Source organism: Varanus komodoensis, unplaced genomic scaffold, assembly GCF_004798865.1.
Source record: "Varanus komodoensis strain SLA01 unplaced genomic scaffold, ASM479886v1 scaffold7_1, whole genome shotgun sequence".
In the NCBI taxonomy this organism is placed as follows: domain Eukaryota; kingdom Metazoa; phylum Chordata; class Lepidosauria; order Squamata; family Varanidae; genus Varanus; species Varanus komodoensis.
Genome location: NW_025336479.1, coordinates 810,760 through 837,291, shown reverse-complemented (window position 1 = coordinate 837,291; position 26,532 = coordinate 810,760). Strand labels below are relative to the sequence as shown.

General features: G+C 40.8%; 2 protein-coding genes across 4 annotated transcripts in view; one reads left to right on the top strand and one right to left on the bottom strand.

Annotated features, from left to right (window-relative positions):
* CDR2L (cerebellar degeneration related protein 2 like) overlaps positions 1-14,207 on the bottom strand; it is a 44,778-nt gene extending 30,571 nt beyond the window's left edge. The window contains exons 1-2 of one of the 2 annotated variants that reach the window (XM_044454041.1): positions 14,065-14,207; positions 8,886-8,995 (exon numbers count right to left, since the gene is read on the bottom strand). In XM_044454041.1, coding sequence (XP_044309976.1) covers positions 8,886-8,964 — 79 coding nt within the window. In that variant the 5' untranslated portion in view covers positions 8,965-8,995; positions 14,065-14,207. Of the gene's footprint in view, positions 1-8,885; positions 9,361-14,064 lie in introns of those variants that run through there. The other variant, XM_044454042.1, reaches the window with a different exon arrangement.
* Positions 14,208-14,630: 423 nt separating this feature from the next.
* Positions 14,631-26,532, top strand: part of HID1 (HID1 domain containing) — a 58,737-nt gene continuing 46,835 nt past the window's right edge. For both annotated transcript variants that reach the window (XM_044453891.1, XM_044453890.1), the window contains exons 1-3: positions 14,631-14,736; positions 23,620-23,769; positions 25,083-25,253. In XM_044453891.1, coding sequence (XP_044309826.1) covers positions 14,671-14,736; positions 23,620-23,769; positions 25,083-25,253 — 387 coding nt within the window. In that variant the 5' untranslated portion in view covers positions 14,631-14,670. The remainder of the gene's footprint in view (positions 14,737-23,619; positions 23,770-25,082; positions 25,254-26,532) is intronic.

Here is a 26,532-nt window from a genome sequence, read left to right as displayed (position 1 = left end):
AGATACATTAGAATCTCCTTCATGCTTTCTGTTGGGTGACAACAGTACATTAAAGAAAGGATCACAGTGACAAATAATAAGGAACAAGCATAACTCTAACTCCTAACAGGAGTATTCCTGCTCAGGTTTCCAGCCAGCCCCTCTTCTAGGATACTTAACACTGGCTACTGTGGCCCACTGTGCTGTTTTTCTCCTCACTGAGCTGCATTCTGGGAGAGCAGGTACCCTGTTTTTTTTTTTTTCAAAAAAGACTACTATGTGTATAAACCTCAACGTTTTCCTCAGCACATTCATATTTCCCTCTCTTTTCTGAGTGGCCCTGTTTTATGTCAGCTATGTAGGCACTTCCTCCAATTTTGCTATTAAAGGGAACGATTCAGAGAAAATTATGAATTTGCTAAAAGGTATGGAACACCAGTGATATGAAAAATGCAAAAACTACTGCATGCAGGGGAATGATTGCTCAAAATAAAATCCTTGGAGCAAAAAGAAAAAGAAAGAGGGATAAAAGGAAAAAGAATGGAACATACATATAGGATCTGGTCCAGCAAAATTTAAGTACCAGCGATTTCAATATCAATTCCAATTGAATTCAATGGGAGAAGTGATTGGTGCTCAGAATGTTTAACTATTACATGCAAATATACAGAGATGCTTTGTTAAGTTGGAAAAGGATTTGTTCTTTTCTCTCTCCGGCTATCAAGTGCCACAAATGACAAGCACAGGAGTAGTCATTTGTTGCCAGAGTTGGAAAGATGATATTTAAGTTCATGGGGCATGATTTTCCAAATACAGATTAATCCACATACACAGTAGACATGGCTCCAGGCTGGTGCCCTGTCTAGGGCCTAAAGCTCAATCAGTTTCCCCACCCAATGATTCATCAACTGCAACCTTTTTCTCATTCTTATTTCTCCTGTCTGTGGGGCCATGTGCTATAATAAACTTTCACTGAAGGTTCTCACAAGGGATAGTACAACAATCCTATTCTACTTCAAAGTTAGCGTGACTTTTTTCCCCCTCTCAGGATACCAATTTCAGAATTTCCTAAAGTGGGGACTGCCTTGCTCCACAGAAAAACCTGCTTTCCACATTGCATTTTCAATTCATGGCAGTGATGCAACAAAGCTCAGAGAGGAGGGCTTAAAGAATCTCAATTGAAAAACAGAAGATGCAAATACTACTTCAGGGGATTTAAGTACAAGCTTTTCCATGTATCTGGTAGGCTTCTTTCTTTCTACAGCAGCTTCTTCTGCTTTTTGAAGCATTTGTTTCAAAAGTTGTCACTCACTAAATAGAACTGCTGTTTAAGACATGATAAGCCCAAAGCCTGGTGAGCTTTTGTCTAAATCCTCAGCAAACTTTACTTGCAAATAGAGTGAAATCCACTGATGAAGGAGTAACATAAAAACAGAGGGGGTCAGAAAGGGCCTCCTGGGCCATCTAGTCTGACCCCTGGCTCCAGCAGGCTCCGCTCATGACACGCCCACCATGTGTATGTCCACCCTATCCCTGAATGCCCTCACCGATGGGGCTTCAACCACCTCCTGTGGAAGTCCATTCCATACCCTTGGGGTCCTGTCAGGAAGTGCTTCCTGGCATCCAAACTGAACCTTGGTTCCCTGAGCTTTGCTCTACTGAAACACATCCTGCCCTCCTCTGCAGGGAAAAACAGGGAACATGGGGCTACTAGGTTTTGTGGAACAGTTTAGCATACATAGCATTGATTTAAAATAGATATGTAGAGGCATGATTCCTATGTCACAATTTTAGCATCAAAATTGTTCACAGAATATTCATTTATTTATTTGGGATATTTCTAACCATGTGAGGAGGCAATGGAAGCGGAGAAGAATTTCTTCTTCACCGCCCTCACCACCACAGCATAGGCTCGATAATGAGCATGTGTGTTTGGTCAGATTCATCGCGTGATTTCCTTCACCTGCACTTTAATCATCTCCCAGCCCGCTTCATTGCCCGTAACTCAGGTGTATACCATGGAGATGAGCGGGCTCTGCCTGGAAGGAGAGGACACTTTGGAGTGATTGTCTCGACTGCTCTGGTCATTTACCCATTCCAAAATCAACCAGAGCATCAACAGGAGCACCGGCTTTATCTACTGGGAAATTCCCCAGAGCCCTCTGGAATCCATCAGGATCCATCCGGCTCCAATGGGGTCTGCACCCTTACAGAGCGAAAGGCCAGCTCCGGGGTCAAACCTCATGAGGAAGTGGTCTGACCATGACAAGGGAGTCAAACACAAGTTTCTCACTTCCAGATCACCATCTTCCTGCCCTGTCGAGAAAACCAGGTCCAGAGTGTGACCTCGTTCATGGGTTGGGCCAATGACATGCTGAGACAGCCCCATGGCTGTCATGGAAGCCATGAAGTCCTGAGCCGCCCTGGTCAGAATAGTCTCAGCATGGAGATTGAAGTTGCCCACAACCAACATCCTGGGGGTCCTTGAAACCAGGTCCGAGATGATCTCTGTCAGCTCAGGCAGGGAGTCTGATGGGTTGAAGGGTGCACAGTACACCAATAGAATCCCTAATCTGTCTTGATTGCCCACCGCCAGTACAGGAACTCTAGACCTGGTCTCGAGGGGACAGGAAGCCCAGTGAATGAAATTGAAGCTTGATGAACCAGGGCGACCCCCCCCCTCCCCCCAGGGCGTGGCTGGTGCTGGATCAGATACCCAGGTGGGCACAGCTGAGTGAGGGCGACACGCCCCTCTTCTTCCACCCAGGTCTCTGTAATGTAAGCCAGGTTGGTCCCCTCACCCACAATTAAGTCATGGATGAGGGATGTATTATTATGGACCGACCTGGCATTCAGCAACAGCACCATCAGGCCCAAGGGGTGGTTGATAAAACTACCTGGAACCCTCCGGTTGGGGTAATAACCAGAAGAAGGGACAGATAGCAGATATAAAATATTGTAACTTTTTGTTGTATTTTATTTGGTTTAGCTTTGCACTGCTTACTGTTCCAGAATCTGTTTACATATGGAACAGCATATTCATACTGTTAACAAATACATTTGTGCCCACAAATTTTAATGCTGAAAGAGGCTCTAAAATTAAGAAATAATGTAATCCCTTCTCCCATATTTTACTTGGATGACTGGTCTACCATGTAGCTGTACCATGGCTTAGCAATTAGTGAAAAGCTATCCATTAGCAGAACACACCTGCAATTTCAGACTCGTAAATAAATAAAAGCCAGAGCTACTGCAGAGATAGTTAGCATCCTTCTGACTGTGCAGATTTTGGGTCAAACAACTGCCAGCCAATCACAGCGGTACAGCCCATACTCTCAGGTGATCTGCATCACATTTCTACAGAGCAATGCAAACGATTAGTGACAGAACTTGGGAAGCTATCGGCCACTCCATAGTGTCTCCCCCCCCCCCCATTTCTGGATGAAACAGCAGTTCTCTGTAGCTTTAAGCAGCATGCTTTCATCCAGCATGATGTATTGTTTCTTCATTTATAAAATCTACAAAACAGAGTAACCTTTATGCTTCTTGCTGCATGACAATGTAGCAAAGTGATTTAGGAGGTGTTACTGAGGGCAATTAGACTCTTGTAAAATTTAGGCCACTATCAATTCCACTGCAAATTCTCCTTGTTAAACAAGCAACCAAAACAGAGATGCCCCAAATTTGGCAACAAAGGTGGTCAAATGCATTGTCCAAAATGAAGAATGAAGACCAACGTGCAAATTTAGTAATGTAGTTTCCTAATTCTGACTAAACAATTCGTTTGGCTAAGCAATTTCTGCAGTGTCTTGAGGGAAGCCAATCTTGAGGCAGGAAATGGGGGGGGAGGGATAGAATGAGGAATCACCTTAAAATTCCTCATGCAACTTAAAATTGGCACCCGGATGGTTTTAAATAATGCAACATGCCTTTAATTAATAGCTAGCATGGACTTTTAAGTTTTGGGGGCAAGTTTTAGAATCGGTCCACATGAGCAGTGTCTAAATCTCTTGGCAAGCCTTATACAGTTTCAGCAGTTAGATCCTGAAAATCCTGTGAAAAGTTCTGTACCGCTGGCATTGCTGAAGATGCAAGAAGTTTGTCCACACCTTCCATTTTTACTGCAGGAGAAATATCATCAACATAATACACTGCAGATAGACTCTTGTAGGTGTAATACATAACTTTAGAAAAAACCTTTGCATTGACAGAGTAACATAGCTAGGACTCCTCTGGAATCAAAGCTTTATAGACACCTTGGGTTCTTCCAAACAGATTGCTCCTAGTGCTGCCAATCTGAAGGTACTGCACAGCTATTCCATTTTATCCTCTTTAACAGATTTTGTGGCAAGAAAAGAAACAGCACTATGAACAGCCACACTGATTATTTTCAACTTGAAGACAAGGGAAGAACAATACTTTATTTCCCACACAGTAATATAGAAATGAAGCACTGTATTGCTGGAGGAAACTATTGTTATTTCAGAAAGGAGAAGCAGAGGAACCCACCTTTTTGTGACTCTCTCCTTCCTCCCTGTTCACCGATAAGGGTCCCCTTGGAAACATATGATACACTGGACAGCAGCCGCTAATTCATGTAATTATTTACAAGCAACTGACAGCCCTGCTCAGCCACAAAGTCCATTTAGTGAGTCTGGGAGTATCACCCTACTCAGCTTAGCCCACTTCAAAGGCTGTTGTGAGGATAACACTGAGAACTGAGCACACTGCAATGTGCCCCCTAAAGAAAGGGGGATGCAATACATCAGTAGATTAAGGAATTGCATGAACATTGGGTCACAGCATCTGGGAAGGTAGTTTGACATCCAAATGCCATCCATTTTAAAAAGCATTTATTCTGAAGCAAGCAATGGGAGAAGGAGAAGAAGAAACTTCCCCATAGATAGATGAGCTTCTTTATAGTTTAGGTTTCCTAATTCACTCCCTGCACTCTCATAGCACACCTTCCTTGAGAAGCTGCTGCATTATGTCCATAGAGCCACATCATCATGTTTCAGCTGCCAGAAACAGGACTCATTGTCTCTTCTTTTTTCCCTAGTTCTATTTTCATTCATTCTAGTTGTGGCACTTCCTTAGAGGAACAAGATTTCAGAATGTCCTGCTGTAGCAAATGGAAAAGGAAGTTGTGATTAAAACAAATACATGCTGAACACAGATGTTTTCTCCTTCTATGGGCTGTTTTCCCTTGTCAGCTGTTATTTGTGATTGGATGGAAGAACTGTGGGCATTTGAGTAATACAAGCCACAATTTACAGGCAGTTTTAACTGTGCTGTTGCAATACCATGACCTGCTGCTTCTTAAGAATTCATTTTATATTTCAGCTTTCCACCAAAAATGATGCTTAAGGCAGCTAAACAAACCAGAAATTGAACCAAGAACTTAAAAAGTAACATGAAAACAAATACATTAAGAATACAGTTAAAATAACCCTGAATAAAATAAACTGCACCCAAGCTATTGAAACATCCTTCAGCAGCAGATCAGCTTATTTGCCTAAATAAAAGGAGCCTCTCTTGGCCTAGGAGTGGCCACAAAACCTGGGAAAAGCCACTGATAAGGCCTTTTTTTAGAACTGTCACCAAACATGCTTCCCATAGCAATGGGGCTGAGAGATCTTCAAACGCAGGTAGATTCATATGAGAGAATAAGGTCTTTATAAGGTAGTAAACATTGTGTTGAACTGTACCCAGAAATGGGCTTTCTGGACCAGCTGAAGGTTCTGAACTGTTTCCAATATAGTGCCATGTAAAGTGTGTTGCTGGAATCCATATGCTACATAACTAAGGGATGTCTCCCTGTGATCAGATCCAAGAAAGGAAAGCTTGTATAGAATGGCAAGAGGTGGGCTGAGCTACCAAAATGTACTCCAGGACATTAAATGCACTCATTCCTTGTTGATATTTTGTTATCCAAGCTTAATGGCTGACTTAGTTCTGATAGCATATATGGAAGCAGATCTTATGCAAAAAAAACTATTTAATATTACTGAATCCTAATACCAAATTTAAAATCAATTAAGGTACCCATTACTTTGACTTTTCAAAACACATTTGTAAAAGCAGAGAATCAAGGAATTGGAATATGCCTGAAAATCAAGTCCATCCCCAGCCACTTTCTCAAGGATCTAGTATTTCTCAAACAATTGTCTACAATGTCTTTAAAAAACCCAAACAAGCCATCTCTATATGACCATCCAGATTAGGTTTCTGCTCTAAATTGCCTTGTTTCATAAATGTGCAGAAAACTCTGTACATACTACCCTAGGGCAAGGTACTGAGCATCATGGCAATAAGCAAGGTCAAGCACAGCATGCCCTATCAAAACAGGAAGTTCTGTGCCAATGCCTTCCAGGCTCAGAGCTAATGCACTATATTCTACTTTATTCCTTTGCCTATTTGCTCAGTATTTTATATTTTTATATTTTAACTGTTCTATGGCATTTGTTTTTTTTAACCATCTGCAATTTGTCCAGAGAATGTTAGTTACTGGGTGACCACCTAAGTTCTAAGAACATGAGAAGCACAACCTTTCTCTCTTTCAAAAAGAAGCTGATATTACAAATAGGAACTGAGATTCTTAATTATCTGGGTTAATTATTTTAGGGCACAGGTAGATATCACAGATAGATGTCTAGATGTCTAGAACAAACCTATTTCTGTTTTAAAATGCCTTAGGATTGCACCCTTCCCATCATGTAGAATTTTAACCACTTTGCATACTACAAGCAGATATTAAGAGGCAACACAAAAAAGTGTCTTTGGATAAGGGCAAATTAAATGAAAAGCAAGCTACGAGTGTGGGGGATGCAACAACAAAATTAATATTTTATGGAAGTCAGTGTCTTTGGGCAGAGACATTCATATTCTAAGTAGCTGAAGATTCAAAGAAAATAAAAATTGGTATAGATATGACATGCTTTAGGAAGTGGGTATGATTAACTAGTAGCATCTTTTTGCTGATCTCCTCAAAGATACAGCCTGCTCAACATGCAATACACCTGTGATGATACAGCAAAATCACCCTAAAATATTTGCAGTAAACAAGGTCATCAAGACAACTATTATTCTCATATTACTTCCCTTTTAGCTGTTCTAACATTTAACCTGAAGAAAGGGTCACTGACCCTGTCTGAATCTACTTCCAAACATTACTTTTCTTCTATGAACTCTAGGAGACTGGCATCCAGATCCCCTTAGCAATGTACAACCCCTAATAATCATACCTTCCTCTTCTGTGAGCCTCTTTATTTCCCAACTTTACAATAATGTGTTATACTTGGAGCACAGAGCAGCTGGAGACTCTTACTTTGGCTCAGGGTAAATGCACCGAGTATAATATCATCAGTACTTGACAGCTTTGTGCACCATGCAAATTAAATGTAGCAGTAGTTAGCAAGTAGTAATAGTCCATTGTGCTAGCCTCAAAATCTTCTCCATGCCCATATTCCTAGTTAAACTTATTTATTAACCCCACTAATTTCTTGGGCCCTATTTGGCAATTATGCCAGTTTATCAGCCTGCCATGCCAGTATCAAGTCTCTGTACTGCTAGTGTAAAATAATGCTTTTGCTGGTGCACTAAAATGCCATTGATAGCATGTTGCCCTGCTAAGCAAGCAACTCTTAAGGGCTGGCTGATCAAGTCTTAAAACTAGTAGGCAAGTATATTTTCATCCTGTATGAAGGATTATTTCTTTTCATACCATATAAACTCATTCCTCATTTCCACCATGAAGCAGAAATACTTGATCATGGTTAAAGTTTGAGTTCAGTGACTTCACTACTGAAAAATGTATTTGCTTTATTGATGCTGACTCAAGAAAATGGGGCTACAGCATATGTTGTTCAGAATCAAGTTAATCCTATTTCAGTCTAAATTCTTTACATAGAATCCTAATTTTACATTTGATTTAAAAATCCTGGCTCCCTGTTGATGAGTTGGAGCAAGCTGTAACCCTAAAGTTAAGCACATTTAAACTCCACTAATCTTAATGGAAGAATCAGGGCCATGCTTAATTCAATGGCATAAGAAAGTGTTCATTTATGTTCTTACTTCCATAATACAACAGAATACACCTTCAATAAGCTCAAGGCTCCATATTTTCCAAATCTATTTGGCTAGGCAGCTTCTATTTTCCATCAGTGTTAAGTATGTGATACTGAATACTTAAAGCCTTCTTTATTACCCTTCTCTCATTCCAGTTCTGCAACTGAAGTTGTGAGAACTTTCATATTTCAGTAAAATTAAACACATAATTCTGTGCAGCTCGATGAACCAATACTGTCAACAAAACATGCAACATTAAAATGTTCCTGTGAGTTTATTAAAATGAATCCACACATTTCTTCCTTAAAAAAGGTTCATTCACTTTAGACTTCCTTGTAACTGGAAACTTGCTCCACTCTCATTAGCCGCCCGATATAATTTCTCACTATTTAAAGTGGTCCTAACCAACTCTATTTCATATAAAGTTACACTAGTATTAATAGTTAAACGACTGGTCCAATATCAGCCAAGTATCATGACAGTTTTTGCAGAGGTCCAACATCATTGAGCACTGACATCACAAAAGATTTATCCTATTAGAATAAACAGGCGCAAAATGCATCTTCCTCTAGGTCTCCAGAGGCATGTTAACCTGAAATTGCCCCATGATGTACGATGAATTATTACTTAAGGAGTTCGATACATAAGAGATGCTGCAGTCTTTCTCATACTGAGGCTGGCGAAAGAATCGGATTTTATAAATAGGGGCGTGAAGCTTTTTTTTTTTACCCCGTTGAACAGAGAATTTGCTTTTGCCCCTCTCCTGTTTGCTAGGTCATTTCTGTCCATGTGAAGACCACCCTGGCTATGGTGCTGCTAGTGTTTGAACGTTTGCTTACCTTGCTCCAAGTCCTGTTGGTCGTACCAGGGTTCCTCTTCCTCACTCTGAAACTCTTCCATCCTGTCGGCACTCAGCATTAGCTCTACTCCGCAAACATCCGAACCAGAGCTGTAAGCAAAGAGCGGCTGAGTTTAGAGAAAATTCTGCGACGAGATCCAATCGGGGTGAAAAAACACCAGCGATGGGGGAAGGGGAGCAGAGGATATGTTCTCCAAGAGACCAAAGCTGAAGAAGGCAGGAACCAGTTCCCAGGCTTTAAGGCTGCGATCAGCCAGGATGGGCCAGTGGGGCTGATCCTGCGCAGACCTGAGGTTGGGACAATGGCTTTGCAGATGTTCTATTGTGATCAGTGCTGCTGCAGTGGTATCAGGCTCCAAGCTCTGTCATCACCTTCCCTCTTTCTTTCCTTGAGCGAGGGTAGGAAGCAGCAGGGCCAGAAATGTGGCGTACGAATTCCCCGGCCTTTCTTGTCCACGTCAAAAATCTTGCTTTCGGGAAGGAGTGGCTAGATGATTCCTCTTTGTTATGGATAGAAATCAGAACCTGAAGACTGCAGGGTTTTTACTTGCACCGAGTTAGCTGGGTGATGCACAAAAGAAAGAGCAACCTTCCAATGCAGCCAGTTCCTATTTGTGCAGCTCGGTGGAGACCTCTAGCATGGAACCGCTGCAAAAAAATCCATGCAAAAGACATTGGCGCGGGGGGAGGGGGAAGGGAGGGCAGCGCTCCCTCCTTTTTCTCCCCCCTCCCCGCAGATCCTTTTCATCAGAGGAATTCCAGATGCATTTTAGCTGCTGGGCGGGTTTGAGGCTTGCATTCCTCCAGAATCCAGAGAGCAGGGGCGGAGTCCGGAATAGTGTCAGTCTGTGTAAAAAACACAAAACAGCGAATATGCTCATAAGAGGGAGGGCTCTTGACGCGACAGCCAGCTCAGCTTTGAAATTGCACGCAGACGATACGTGTGCGAGTAAGAGCCGGCGACAGCATTCTGATGACAGGCTATTCCCCTTTTGCTGGTAGAATTCCTCGCCATTGTCTTTTCCAAAAAGCTTTGTTAGTGTTCTTGCAGCAATAAACAACACCAGAAGGCACCTGATTCAGGATTATTAAAGTAGGTGGGAGACAAGAAGGAGGTTCCTTAGAATTGAGGCAATTAGAGGACTAAGAGAGTTGGGTTTAGAATTTGGACGGAAGTAAATCCTAAGGCGGATGCTGGCAGGACTTGGTGAGCCAGGATTCATTGCGGTTTATTGAAGGGGTTCATTTTTAATAAAGCATGTACAGAGGAAGTTTACTTTGCAAAATCTCATTAGTAGCACTAGAAGCATCTGGAAGCATCCTCAGTCTCCTACTTGTGATGTGCCAATCTACAGCAATCATATATAACAACCTTATATAAACAGCAGAGGTGGGTTAAAGTTTTCCTGTTTGGGAGCCTCAATGTTTCCTAATGGCTTCTAGTTACTTTTAAAGGAAACTGATTCTCTCACAGGTCTGAATGCTAACCATCTTCCTTTATGCACACATGAGCTCAACAACTAATTTAGTATCATGTCTTTTATCATAGGAGTTACACTGGTTCTTTTCCAGTTCTTTTTCGATTGTATGGAGTCCTCCTCATAAGGCACAACACAAAAATGGCTATTATATCAGCTAAACTAGGAATTCATTGCAAGGAAAATAACCCTCTGGCCTTTACTAGAGGAAAAAAGGCTACTGGGAAGGGCCCTCCCAGAAAGAACACCATAGCAAGGGGAAGGTTAGCCTGGCCCTTCCTGCATATAAACGCTTGTTTACACCTCACTAATGCCTACTGGTCATGTCAAACTGATCTCCATTTACTTTTTTCAGTCCACTCGCTTGCCTTTTTATTTGTAGGCCTGAGGACAAGAACTGTATCTCATTTTTGACTGATACGAACTGTTGTGTTTGAAGATTAAAATTAAAAGAGCATTAAACAAATAAACAAGATAAATTTACCAATCCTGATAGGTACACCTTAATTCATTTTTCAATGTGATTGTTTTATTTTTTCATAGAAGAATTACAATACAAAGTTCTCTGAGGGCAGTATTTGACCTCCTGCAGTTGCTTAGGTAGTAAATTATATTTTGCAATGGGACTTCTCTTTTTTCATTCTCCCATTTAAGCAACAGATTAAAAGAGCCAGTTTGTACATCACAGAACAGGTTTATTAACTCATAACTTGCTCAGATACAAGCCAATTCCAGTTTTTGTAAACAACATAAAAATTCTCAATCACAGATTGTGAGCTTGCTGCCTGAAGGTGGAGACTCTAGGTTTCTTATGGGTTAAAAATTTCAGAGTTAATCCAAGAACAAATCATGGTTTAACCCTTTTTTCCCAATGCATTTGGGTTCAGACAGCATGCTTACAGCTGACATTTGGAGCAATTATAGGTTTATAGAAAGTAGAAATGGCTCTTGCATAGCATACATCTCACAAACTGTGCACTAAATAACCTAGTGACTTAGAAATGACCCACAATTTGAATAACCCCTGATTTGTCACCATGATATGTAAACTGGATTATTCACAGTTCTGAACATGATACTGGTTAACTGTGTTCTCTTTAAAAGTGATGTTTTACTTTACAGAAATCCACTTTCATGTATGAAGATATGTGGATTTTGTAATGTGTAGAAAGATAGTTGTGTGGCCATTCTCACATTCCCGTATATATAATTCAAGAAGTGATCCTGAGGCTCATTTTTTTCCATGAAATCATTTTGCCTGCAGATCCCTGAAACAGATTCTCATGGAGCTCTGATGGAGTTTTGTTTGTTTGATTTTTAGGGGGTGGGAAGATGTGTATTTGTTTATCCAGATAGATCTTACCTGTATGGAAAAGAATATCCACCATATGTTCCAAACAATTTCCTCTTGAAATATCAAACTGGCATTCTAAAATACTAATTCTGAAGCAATCCAACTGAGAAAAATACAAGTATTGTCAAATTATGAAGTATTATTAAGGTTTGAAGTATGTTTTACAACATTATATTTCTCCTCCCAACAAATGAGGCAGATCATTGTTATTTAGCAGATAGAGGAAAGAAGGCCACTGAAGGATAGTGACCTGTCAGAGACAACAGTCAAGAGGAGGACTTGAACCAGAACTAACTTTCTGAATATTGGAGTACACCAGGTCAAAGTAGGTTTTAGAATTTCAGCCTGCATGAGTTACGGATAAATATTTGATCTGTAATTAAGAATGTAAGAAGACCCATGCTGCATCTGCTAGTCCAACAGTCTGTTCACATAGTAACCAACCAGTTGCTTATGGAAAACCCACCAGCAGGACATGACTTACACCCTCCTGTCCAAGTACCCCAGCAACTGTTATATATAGGCTTACTGCCTTTGATACTGGTAAAAGATATAGCAAAATTTCTAATTAAACTAGGACAGATCAGTGTAGACTAAACCATCCTGTGCCAGTAGACTCATCAATGTGTGCAAAACCTCCTTTATGCCAACTAGGACTCAAAATAAGTCTAACAATGGGGTTTCCTTCCAGGATTGGGCTCCTATTTTCATTCTCAAGGCATTTTCACACATGTTTGGCCCAGGATTTGTTTAAATCAATCTCAAATGAATATATGAAATCCACATTTGCTGGACTGTGCATTTGGTGTCCAGATGCCTCTCTTGCATCCCTCATTGTGTTAAGAACACTTGTTCAGAGCATGAGGGAGCCTAATGTGTGCTTTGAGAGAAAGCGTGTAAAAGCACTGTTATTCAAAGCATAACAAAATGCAGAGAAAATAGAATGCTCTGGTTTCTATATATGTTAAACAAAGTTATTTTAGTCTATTATTCAATACATGATGGATTTTCATGAATATAGTATTTTCAAAGTCAGTGGCTGATGCCTGTTTGAAAAACATAGGGAACAGGAGGGAGAGCTTATGTAAAATGGGGTGGAGGGTGAGAACAAGGGAGCTTGAGGAAATGCAAGCTGCAATGAAGATAAGTCCAAACCTATAAAGCCTACAAGTAAGGATTGAGAGGTAATCCCTATGGGTTAAAAATGCTTTGCATCTTAAATCTCACAGAGGGAAGAGCTACTTGGGGAAGCAATTTGGAGAATGAAAACAGCAGGCATTTAAATGTAAAGGTCTTTCACCTGCTGCTTCTCTGCTCCCGATCACAGTCAATGACAAGGTGAAGACTGTTGTACAATAGATAATAAATAAATGTAATAGAAGTGATGCATATGCAGAAAGTGGGAAATGGATGTTAAACATAGAAAGGAGTAGAAATTAAGGTGACTGGAAACAGAATGGAGAAATGGTCTCACATATTCAGGATCATGCTATTTTACTATAGTAAAACAGAGCAACCACCAAACTTGGTTCTGTAACAGCATAATCATATGCATGATTAGCCAGAAGACACAGCATGGAGTTTAGTGGAGCTTACTCCTGGGTAGGAGTGTATAGGATTACAGCCATAAGTTACTAATGCGGATTCAAATTTCCTCACCATTGCTAGTCATATATTAAAAGAAGGAAATCTATCCTTAACCCCTTGTTAAAGCATCCTGACTATTAATATGAATGGGCAAATTGGCAGGTTAAGGAAGAGGAGGCATGATTAAGTAATTCCTTATTAAATGGCAGGTTCTGATGAGGCTAAAGGGGTATGTTTAATAAAAATACAGGGGACATATAAATCAGACTATAGGAAATTATAGGGAGTCAGACTTCGTCCATTTAGTTCAGAGTCATCCACTCATTGACTGATAGTTCTCTGGCATTTCAGGCAGATACTTTTCTCAGCCCTATTTGCAGATATAAGAGACTGAACTTGGGGTCCTTTGCATTCATAATTATGCTATCAAAATACATGCATACATTTTCGGTTTTGCAGAGCAGCACCTGTGCTCTGGTTGAGGATGGCATAGTGGGTAAGCATGATTTATCGAACAAGTCTTTGATGCTACTCCAGGTTCAGAAAGGAGGGGAGGATGTGCTAGATGATTATACTTGAGAGTTCTCGTCTTACAGTGCAATAAAAACGCAACTAGTATATAGAAGAAAACAGAAATAAATAGGATTCTGTGTGCAAGGGGATGTAAGGAGAAACCTGCAACCTTTTCTTCGGCTAATCGGGAACAGAGACTTAAGGGTTGAACATTTTTGTGGACTTACTTGGGAACAAGCCCCGCTGAAAAAGGCAGGAGTCGGACTGACTTCCGATTCGGCTACAAAACGGTGCGAGAGGTGTGAGGCCGAAAATGGAAGAGGAGTCACTGAGGCCAGGGCTTGTGGCTGTTTGGGAAATTGTACGCTTCCAGTTTGGAGAGACGTGAGGAAAGTCCAAGTAACGGCCCTAGTCCGTGCGGGAGGTGGGCAGGCGCGCGAGGAGCGAAAGGATGTCGTCGTGGTGCGGATTGTGAGCAGGGGCGCCCAGAGACTAGCGGGGAGATGCGACGCTGATGCGAGGCGAGGCGGGCTTGCGGCCCTGCCTGCCCCTGGCAGGGACGGAGGCGGCTGGAGGGCGCGGCGAGGCGGGGCCGTGTCTGTAGCGAGGGGAGGCGGGATCAGGCCCAGCATCAGCATCAGCTGCCTTTGACAAACGGGAGGGAGCGAGAGAGCGAGCGAGCCGCGGGATGAAGCCCGTCGCGTCAAGGGAAGGAGGAGGGGTATTAGCGGTGACGGGCGGCGGGGGAGGAGACGGCCGGGGCTGGCCCGCCGCAGGAGGCGCCGTGGGCGAGCCGGGAGGAGGGCAGCGGAGCCAGATCCGGGCGCAGGAGGATGGGGAACGCCGACTCCAAGCTCAACTTCAGGAAGGCGGTGATCCAGCTCACCACTAAGACGCAGGTGAGGCCGGGCTGCGGGGAGAAGCACCTGCGCGGCGCCCGCCTCGCGGGGGAAGCAGGTGCTGGCCACCGAGGCGGCGGGAGAAGCCCCGGGCCGGATCTCCTCAGGCGGGCGAGCACGGCACGGCGGCTGTCCACGGGGAAGGCGAGGCGTGCGGAGGGGATTTAGGAAAAGGCCTTCCTGGGTGCGGGCACCGGTCATGGCGGCGGTCGGGAGAGAGGGCTGTCATGCCTGGGGAAGGAGATGCGGGGCTGGGGCTTGGCGGGGTCCAGTCTCCTCCCTCCGGCTAGTTTCAGGGCAGGGGGCCGCGGACGAAAGCTGATACGAGCGCCTCCACCCCGCGCGGAGCTCTGTAGCGGCTCTGAGGTAAGCTCTACATCCTGGTGGGGCTCTAGATAAGAAAGGGTGGTATGTGTGGCACTTACGCATCAGGCCTCTGGGAGCTGCCTGCTGTATCCACGGGCAGATGCTGGGGAGCAAACCTTACGCCTGCAGCCTTGGCTCCTAACCCCAACCCTTTCCTTCTCTGTGGATGAAGAGTCCACTGCCTCATGTGCTTTAAATGCCCCTCTGATATGGCACTCTTTTAAAAACTGGCAATGGATGACAATTCACATGTGCAACCCTTCTTTTGGCAGAGGTGAGCTGCACCAGAGTATTTGGGATTTGGGCCTAGTAGGCATGTAGGAGCAGGAGGCTCCATAAGAAGAGTAGGAGCAAAAAAGTGAGAAAAATGCACTGTTGGTAGTATAATGTAGTCAGACCTGATGGACGATCTCTTCCCCCCACCCCCATATTCAGAAAAAGTATCACAGCTGAAATTAAGAAAAACCCATCTCAATCATACATCATACAAATTGTACAGTTCTTTTCTGATATATATCCATTTCATTGCTTCCAACTCTTATGATATTCTTCTGTTTTTTAGTGATGGGCAATCATCTCTTTTCCTGTTGATGGGAAGCAGCACTAGACTAATGGATGTTTGTCTTTTGTCCGCTTGCACTTAGTTGTTCAAGTTGGGCATATGGGTACAAGAAACTTTGTTATGAAGAAACATTCTCAAGTAATAAGGAGTAGCTATCAGGAGGCAGAGTAACTGAGTACTGGCAAGTGCAACAGCTGTTGTAACTTCAGAAACCTCCCAGGGAGCAGAGACAGGTTGGGCTGCCTGAAGTGGTGCTTAAAGATAGGGAAAGAGGAAAGGACATAGTACTGGGAAAACTTCCATTTGTCCTTGAAGGGTGATCACTGTAGGCAGAGGAAAAATCTTTTAAGTTGGTAAATGCCTTTAGCAAAATTCTGGTCTCTTTTCTGTAAGACACTTGAATTTCAAGTTTGCAGATCTAATGTAAGAACATTAAGCCTGTGGTCAAAATGCAACAGCTGGTGATTTAAAAAAAAATTCTTAAAAGCATGAGCTTAGTAACCATGGTTAGATACCAGTATGGTGCGGGAATGTAGACAGGCAGTAACAATCTCTGGTCATTGGCACATACTAGTGTGCATTAGGATTTTGAAAATAGATTTCCTTGTATCTGAACTGGCAGATCAAAATCTATGGAATCACTGTGAAATGAAAGGTCATATGAACTATAGTGTTCTACAATTTATGTTAACCATGATGTGACAGCTAAGAAATAAGGTTAGTGTGTAAATACATTTTATTTATAATGTATATTTACCTAATATTTTAAAAGAACCCTATTTACCATAAAGTTCATAGTAAGAGAGAAATTTTTAAAAATAAAGAACATCTGGAAACTTTGTGATGAATTATTAATGTATAAGTAATAGCCATAGATTTGTTGTGATGTGCCTTGACAGTAATCCTACAAATAACTCTTTCATTTACACTGGAGCTATATTTTAAGGTATTAAAAAAAAGATATTTAGCTTTAGGGAAGCTGGCTAATGAATGTAGAATAAAATTCTTTGCTTTCTCTTGTTCAAAATGTGCTAAAAAAACTATTCCCATTTCCATGCTAATAAATTATTATAAGTTTAGGCACTGCTGAAAAAGTGGTAAATCATTCCAAAAAACTCCTAGAACAGGTCCTGCTTCCTAGTGTGTTTAGCTGCTATGAGTCCTCTGAGATAGGTGTCACACATTTTCAAATAACCTCTGCTACCTGAAGCAGGAGGTGATTGAAACTAAAGTGGATCACATGGCTATTGACAGACATATTTTGATCTGCTAAAATTTGGCTTGTAGCAGAATAATGGTATTTTCTGCTGAAATGAGTTTGCAGGAGCTGTATAATAAAAGAATGGATGAATAAACATTGAGTCAGATACGTTTATGTGATATGAGGAAATCTTGTGATATAAGGAAAAAGCTATCTTTTTTGGTTGGTTCCTTTTCTCCAGGTGTCTACGAAAGAGGATGGCAAGGTTAAAAAGGGCATCATTTGAACTTAGTAAGAGAACTGAAGTGGTGTAGTGCCTAGAGTGTTCTACTGCAATTTGGGAGATCTGTTTTTTTGTCACTGTGCAGCTGTGAAACTTACTGGGTGTCTTTGGGCCAGTCACTGACTCGTAGCCTAACCAACCTCACCAGTTTGTTGTTTTCAGGATAAAATGGAGTGAAAGCAAACCTTGTAAGCTGCCTTGGATTTCTTGCAAAAGGAAGAAAGGCAGGTTAAACACAATGCAATAAGAGATTATGTAATCCTTATTTTCTTTGTTTGTTCATTATAAAAGGGTTTGGTTTTTAAAATCTCTGGGAAATTTTAGATTTGGATTTTGGACAAAGATAGAAGAAGATGGGAAAAAGAAGTTGTTAATGTAGCATTAATAGGAAAAGACCTTGCATTAGTGATAGTGTAGTGCTCAATGTTAATGTTCTTCTGTCAGGTAAAGAAAAAATAAAGTGAATACCTATAAACTAGAGTGCTTGTGGTCTTATACATGTATACTTAGAACTAAGTACCATTGACTACAATGGGATTTACTGCTGCATAAATGATTGTAGGATTGCTAAATGAGTTCAAACTGGCTTCTCTAATTTCTGAGTGCTAGAAGTGTGGAAATAGGAGTCAAATTATTTTGGTTTGTTGACTTTAAAGGTTCACTCCTTTTAAGAGTATGTTCCTGGTTTGGTCTGTTAAAAACATTTGTAGATTGTGTTATGAGGAAAAGTGGATGGGCGGAGGAGGTGGAACACCTATATTTACACACTGGAACAGCACTTCTTGCAGGTGCAGTGTACATTGCTAGGTTTTCCTGAAGCGAGTCACCAAGAATTTTGTGTTAAGGTCTACTACCAGTCTTATAAACCACATTCTATAAGTAACATCTCAATATTGCTGTTTTACTTTTTTATAAGAGAAAGACTAAACCTTTTTTTCATCAGGCACTGGCAAGTTGTTGAACACTGCTGGTTTTTGGTTACTAAAATGACAACCATGTCATGGATCTACTGATTGTCAAATGCTTAGTCAGATATAATAAAGGCTATGTACCACTCTTACTTTTATTAGCCATGGATCCTAATAATTCAAATTTAATTTTGCAAATCAGGCTGCAAATTTAAACTGATTTGCAAATTCCTTTGACGCTACCTAGATTTTTCAGCACATGCATAAGTACTATTAGTTGTGTGTGTTTTCTAATCCTTACGTTTTTCTTCAGTAGGATGTATATTTGTGTGTAGACTATTTTCTGCAGAACTACTGTGTATGTCATGATACTTTAATACACTGGTTAATAATTTATTGCAAATGATCAGAAATGTGACTCTTTTGAAAAACTATCAAGATATCCTTATACCAGAAAGCACATATATAGGACAATAGAGCTCTGTGTGTATGCTCTTTGGGGACCAGTGTCTAAAACAGTAGCATAATGTGCAGTCACTGCATACACACTGCCTGTTGCATTATACTGATGTCTTGGTAGATTAAGGCGAATTGATGCATGTTTAGACATAAAAGGTTCTACTACAGCATGATTAAATTTGTGCTCTAAATTGTGTTAGGTCCTGTTTGCTGAATCCCTTATTCTAGAGAAAGTATACTACTTTGTATTAGGGTTTTCCTTTGCATATCCTAATAGAAGCAAACTAACCATCAAGCTAAGTGGTGTCCCTCTTAGGAAGTTCTAGATTGCTTTCCTTCCCAATCTTAAGGGATGAAGGGGAGGTTATACAATTTATGTTAATCTAGCCTGCTCATAAGCTTATTGAAAGGATGAGAGACAGTGAAGGTACAATCCTATACAAGCTTAGACAGAAAATGGCCAGCATGCTCTAGCCAATGTCTGTCTAAATCTGCACAGGATTGTGCTCTGAGTTGATAAACTAACTAAATTGGCTTAGTGAGGGTTTGGACCCAGGTTTGCGACATCCAGGTTCAACAACCTGCAATCAAGCTACCAAGTATGTAGAAATGCAACTAACACTACTTCTTGGGGCAGTGCTTTGTGGTATTTTCCTGTGTCAAAGAGGTGTTCTGTTCTCTTGCTTCTGCAGATGTATCCTGTTTCCTTAGGAAACTGACAGTTGTTGATCCAAGTTGTTCTTTCTTTATCTCAAAGAAAAATAGATGGAATCCCTAAATCACTTAATAAAAACATTAACTTTGTATGTTTAGATTTGAAACAGCTGTATTCTCTTCACTTTCCAGTTACAGGAAAGGTTAAATTTCTTTATAGCCAGTTATTTAATTAAAACACTTAAACCTTACCTTTACCAAAGAATGAATTCAAGACAGTTTACAGAGCAAGAAAATACAATATTTAAAAACATAAACAACAAATAGCACTCTTAAACAACAGCCATGAGAGACCAGTGTTAACATTCTAAGCAAGAGAACAGTTTGTGAAAACAGCATTATAAAGATGCAGAATTCAAAAGATGAGCCAAAATGTCTTGTGTGGGCAACTAAAAGCTTTCTTACCTAGCTTTGTTTTACCAGATGCCTAGAACAAAGTGATACGGATTTCATTTGAATGGGTTCCATAAAATGGCTACTGATCAGGTGTCATAAAATTGAGGCATCTAGAGTGAGGCATCCACTGGTGAATAGTTCTTAAGGTACCCATAGTTTTACCGCTTAGGACTTTAAAGATTAAAATCAGCGCATTGAATTAAGTCTAGAAATGAATTATTGGCTAATGTAGATCAAGCAAAGCAGAAATATGTTCTGAATGCTTGCAAAAGGCAGCCCTTATGTGGAGTCCATTTAGTAATCCAGTTACTAGCACATGAATGAACATGGTAAGGTCCAAATTCTTAAAGAAGAGGTGTTTTTGGTGTAAAAGAACAAACACACCTGAAGCTGGAAAAAGCTGCTCTTGCACATATAACAGGACTACTGCATTCCCAAACTATGGGTGATCTTATAGGCAGAATGCAACCTCATCCAAACCAGCCTGCAGATGGCCTGCTCACCAATAGCACTTCTGCTTTGTCTGGATTCATTTTCATATTGTTTCAATATAATGGCTCAGAGTTTCTGCTGCTTCCCAATGAACAGAAGGAAATGAGACTTAAAACTGGGTATGATTTGCATATTGATTCTGTAGTCTAAATCTACTTCATCTAGAAATCTGATGGTGATTTGGACAGCATAGCAGTCATGATGGAACCCTGTAGAATCTTGTAGTCCATTGCCCAAAGAGAAAAGCTATTACCTCCTAGTACCAGGATCATACCTCTTAGAATGGGCAGAACAAGCCAATGTTGTGTCCTATGCCTCCATCCCCATGAGGAGACCCAGAAGACAATGGTACTAAATTGATTCTAAGGAGATAACCAAGAGTGTTGCAGTCCCCCAGCCATCTCTCAGTGCAAGGAAGTCTCTAGGTCAACCAAGGCAGTTTTCATCCTGAAACTGAGCCAAAAGAAACTAAAGGGAATCTAGAAAACTAGTTTAATCTGGTACCCCTGGAGCTACATTACTTATTTATTCATTTGATTTATATCCTCCTTTCCCCACGGTGAACTCAAAAGTGGCTTACTTACTTTGCTCCAAAAGGGAATGTTTAATGCTGGGAGATAGTTATTCAAGTCAGATGAGTCCAGATGTTCATTCTCTATTCAGCAGAGGATCTACCACTTTTTTTGTGCCATAGGTCTGTGGTCCTCTCTGAAAGAAACATGGCCTCACTGGTAGTAGTCTGGCTTATTGGAACATTGCATTTAGTTGTAGTGGTTGTGTAGCAAATCTGTGTCCAAGTGTCTTGGTGTGCAGTACAGAATGACACAAAGGGCAGGTTTGAATGTCATGCTAACTCACCCTAGTAAATCAAGGTGCATTGGCTGGACTCACTGTAGGTTGTTTTCCAGACCCTATCCTTGGAGATACTGCAGTGCAAGCAACCTTTTCTCTTCTCCCTGCTGTGATTGCATGTCATTCTTTGGCTTGCCATGCATTTTTCTCTTGTGAGTTTTTTGGTGTGGGGCAAGATCCTTTATGACTTCCAGTTTGCCAGCCAGTGACAGGCCATCCGAAATGCTGAAGTAGCACATTGGAGGGGTTCTCACTGGTTGGCCATCCCCTTTAAAAAGACCACCCTAAATATGCTTGCTTTTTCTGGTTTTTCTGTTTTGTAGTTGAACAGGTTTAAATATGAAGGTGAGCACTTTTTTGAGCCTTAAAAAAAGGAAGCATCTGGGCAATGTTCTGTGGGACAAGCTGACAAAACATAACAGATACCAAACTTTGGATACTGGTCCAGAGAGGCTCTGGATAGCTTTATTTTTTTACTTTTCTTTCCACTGACTGCTATCAAAAGGAGAGTCTCCACCCTTTTTACAACAAAACCTTTAGTTTGAGATCTCACTGCTCATGATTATTTCCATTGGTTCCACATCCCTTTTTTGCTGGCATGACATTGATGAAGGTGAGGCTTTAAAAAAAAACCTCAGGGATTTAGGCAGGGCAAAAAAGTGTAGTTTGGAGAAGAAGATATATGGCTCTTATACTTTCCTCTCCAAATTACCATTTTGTTAGGAAAAGCTGGGTGGACTGCAGTTTTCTACCTTCCTGAGTATCTGTCTGCATGAGTAAATTGTGCTGTGTTCAGAAGATACAGCCACCAACCATGACTACTTAATTCAGAATACTTATTATGCAACGCTTAGCTTTTCACTTCATAACTGGTCCCAAGCTTTGTGCTAAGTGGTTTGGCTTGAATATACCTTTGATATCCAATGAAGAAAAGTTTATTACAATAGAAGTTCAAATGCTTACTCCTGAGGAAAGATTTTGTGCAGAGCAACAATGCTATCTTTAATTATTAAAGTCTGCCCAATGTAAGGTACTCTGAAGAATTTCAGATCCTGTCTGCAACATTTTTACCAATAATGCATCAAGGCACCTTTTGAATCCTTCTGCATGTTGCAGGTGATATACTAATTTGTTTGCCTGTGGGTAATGTTGAATATAGTAAGGTCTATTAATACTTTTTAAGGGAATGGATGTTGCACGCTACACTCCAATTATTTTAATCAGATTCATTCTGGATAGTACTTGCTCTGATCAAACAAAGGGCTGTTCCCAGTTATAAACTTGATCCTTATAAACTTGATCCTTAGATGCTTCTGAATGCCAGTGTATATACTTGGATTGCTGTGTGGCTCTAAACAAACCTACTAAAGTAGTTGATTTTCAGTTATCACTGCCACATACATGCTTCCCTGCTGAATTTATCTCAGATGTCTCACCCTTCCCCCCTCCTGCTGAAAGGAGTTAAATGAAGACTTGCTTTGTTGCCCATTGGCTAAATGTGCAAATACTTTCTGTGCTAAAGCCATCCACCTGTGAGGTGGTTGACATTAGTCTCTTGCAGAAATACAAAACTGCCGCAAAACAAACCTGCTCTACCACTTTATGTTTAGCTTACCTGCTTTTGCTTTCCAGTTACTGTGTTTTAGCAGCATATTACTCATTCCTAGATAAGGTGTTCTCCTTCATTACAGCCAATTATTAATAAAAGCATAGTAGAGTGGTCTTTTGCTTTTAAACTGTCCTTTAAATAATATATCCATTGGATGTTTGTTATAAAGCTAGAAAACTGTAAGCCAGGAAATTGTTTTAGTTTAACTGTATTTCTACTCCCCTCACCCAACCACAATATGAAACCAATGCCTAGGATAACTGGTATTAGGCCAGATAGCTGGTTGCTTTTTCAGCCTTATGCCAAATTCACAAAGGGATCAGGAATAGGAAGAATGCTTGTTTTACCAGATGTTTTGCCTTAAACATTATTCAGTGAGATTATGACTCAAGGACTAAACTGTGCTATTTGCCCTATTTAGTAGAACATTTTCTCCAAAATAGTCTTACAAAGAAAAATAACCTTGTGTGTAGCTGCAGAATAATCAAGTATACTCAGATCAGTTTTGGGTTTGCCCGGATGAAAGTCTATTGATGAGTGTGTGGAGAGAGAGATGGATGGCCATTACTCTACCTGTGTACATCTAAATATGTTCTCATATGTACAGTGTTTTCTGAATATGGTGGAAAATGTTTGTTTTAGAAGCTAAAGCAAAAGTGTTGATAAAACATCCATTTTCAGCAAATAGAAACTGTTCCCCCAACTGCAACACCTTGTCCCTCCCTATTCCCTTTAGACTCCCAGCTACTCTTTATTATTCTCTGTTCTTTCCATTAATGCTTTCCGGGACCATTTATTGTATTGATAATGTATTCATGCTGGCACACTTCATTGTGTATTATATTTTCTAGCACTAAACTGTATTGTGTATTATTGTACTATGTTCGCTTGATAACTTTATAGGTTTATCAGATCAAGTTCTAAACTAATCACACAAAACCAGTATTAGGTTATAATTACCTTTTACCCTGCTCCTTGATTGCTGATCAGCTTTGTGTGGCCTTTATTAAAGTGATTTCTGTGATATTTGTTTCTCTTTAGCCTGTGGAAGCAACAGATGATGCCTTCTGGGACCAGTTCTGGGCAGATACAGCTACTTCAGTTCAAGATGTATTTGCTCTAGTTCCTGCTGCAGAAATCAGAGCTGTGAGGGAAGAATCTCCTTCAAATTTGGCTACTTTGTGTTACAAGGTAAGATGCCTTGCCCTTTCCACTGTACATAATATTTTTCTGTTTAAATCAGTTATATAAAAACCTGCCTATTTCAAGGGTTCAGTACCTCATGGATTTTGGAAGTGATGTTCTATTAACGTAGCCTAAAACAGCATTTGCCCTTTTTGCAGCCACATCACATTGTTGGCTCATATTCAGCTTGTGATCTATAACAATTCCAAGCTTCTTCTAACTTGCAGTATAGCTGGACCAAGTATTCTCCATCTTGTAACAATGCATTTTGTTTCTTTTTCCTAAGTATAGAACTTGCTATTTGCCCCTATTGAACTTCAGTCTGTTGCTTTCAGCCCAGAGCTCCAACCTATCAAGATCACCTTGAAACTTCTTTCTGCTTTCCAGGGTATTAGCTATCCTGCCCAGTTGTGTCATCTGCAGATGTGATCATTGTTCTCTGCAGTTTCTTGTCCAGGTCACTAATAGAAATGTTGAGGAGCAGGGAGCCCAGGACTGAAACCTGCTGTACCTCACCTGCTACCTCTCCCCAGTTGGAGGAGGTGCCATTGATGAGTACTGTTTGAGTCTAATTCTGTAGCCAACTGTGGAGCCACCTGATTGTTGTTCCATCTAGCCCATGTTTAGCTAACTAGCTAATCAGGAGATCATGGGGCACTTTGTCAGAAGTTTTGCCAAAGCCAAGATAGATTATATCCACAGCATTCCTACAGTCCATCAAGGAGTTTACCCTGATGGATTCATTTGAAAAATGAATCAGATTTGTCTGGCAGGATTTGTTCTTGAGAAATCCATGTTGGCTTCAGTAATCATTGCATTGTTTTTAAGGTGTTTATAGACCAACTGCTTTATAATCCTGGATTATCATGGGATATGAGTCATTTGAATGCTGTCAGTGAATTTGAAAAAACAGGAAAAAGCTGGAAAGAACTCATTTCAGGATTCCAATAAAATAAGGAAGTTCAACAGCTTTTTTGGGGGGGCTTTTCAAGGGTCTCATTAAATAGCTTTCAGAAAATACTCGAAGGTGTATCTCATATAGTCAATAACTTCCAGAGTTGTCTGCAAGGCTATTTTAATGAGATCCCTGAAGAAGATCTCAAGGAAAGCCTGAGTTGAAATGTGTTGGGCTTCCTTTAGAATAAAATAAACTATCTAGCATCCTGAGATGTGTGGACAATCAAAGTGAAGTCAACAGCAGTAAAAAATACACATTTGTATAGTATAATGTGGCAACAATAAACAGGTTGAAGATTTGGTTAATTGGTGGCAAGAATTGGTTCTTACATTACCCAGATGCTGTATGTCATTTGTTCTAGGCAGTGGAAAAGCTGGTACAGGGAGCTGAGAGCGGCTGTCACTTTGAGAAAGAAAAACAGATTGTTCTGAATTGCAGCCGCCTCTTGACCCGCATCTTACCCTATATCTTTGAAGATCCTGACTGGAGAGGCTTCTTCTGGTCGACTGTCCCTGGGGCTGGACGAGGAGGGGTATGTATAGCAGCTGAACTGCATTGTTACAATTCAGGGGAACTGGAGAAGCCGCAGGAAGCAGAGCTCTTCATTAATGAAAGAGTAATCAGTAGAATCTTAACTACTAGATTACATTTACCTAAATGTGAGAACCTATTATATAGGCCTGTGCCAGTCTGCATGGTGCTATCTTTGTGGCACTCTTCCTTCCGGAAACTATCACTACATCATATTTAACAGAGGGAAGAAAACCTAAATGAACCAAGACTATTGCTGTTCCTTGAAAGGACAACAAAAGGTGCTTTTTGTTGTTTTCAGCCAATGTCAGCTGCTGACCTTTTAAAAAACAATCTTACTCAGCATCTGCATTATCCTACTCAGGAGTATATTTGGTCTGCAGTGTTGGTGGGGAAATGACAAGGACTGACTGTACTATTGATCTGTTGTTTGAAGTCAGGCATATTTAGGACCAGTAAATCAGGGTCTCAATAATTTTAGTAGATCAGAAAGGTCATTTCACATGTAAGGAGATGGCACTATATTCCATATACATGGTCACTTTGGAGTTGGTATCTTAGATTTATCATATTGTCCCTTCAGATCATTGTATAAGGGCAAAGCAAATGGACTTGGTGGCTCTTGCAGCACTTCAGTTAATTCTCAGAGACTAAGCAGTGGCCTGTGTTTCCACACTTATCTAGCATATTGACCCCATATGTTTATGTATGTATTCCTGAGAATTAACGTGACATATTGTTGCATTTTCCTGTCCCATATGGTTTACTGGAATTTTAAAGTTTCAACTAAAATTGCCAACACACTTTTTGCTGATACAATCTTTTTGACCCACTATTGCCTTACCTGTATGGAGGGGTAGATTTTGAGGGGATCAGCTTTACAACATCTCCTGTTTAATTAATTTTTTTTAAAAAATATCCTGCCCTTTACTACAATGTCTCAGGGCAGTGAGGGAGGGAGTGTTGTGGTATTTATGTAAAACACATTTATTACTGTTGAGGCACATGCTAATTGATACAGTGCAGTTTTTACTGTGTTGAAAATATGGGAGAAGTAGGAAGAACTGGAAGATGGATGCAAGGAAATGGCTCTTTCAGGAAGAAGAACTCCTTCAGCCATTAGGTATGCACAAGTACAAATGAGTGGAGATTTTAACAGAAATTAAATAATGGCAGTGCCTCCTGTCACTTCACCAGAAAAGTAATAGAGAAGGAGAGGCTGTAATGCTGCTGTTCTCCCGCCTCTCACAGTATGAAGCCCACAGAATTGGTACCTTCAT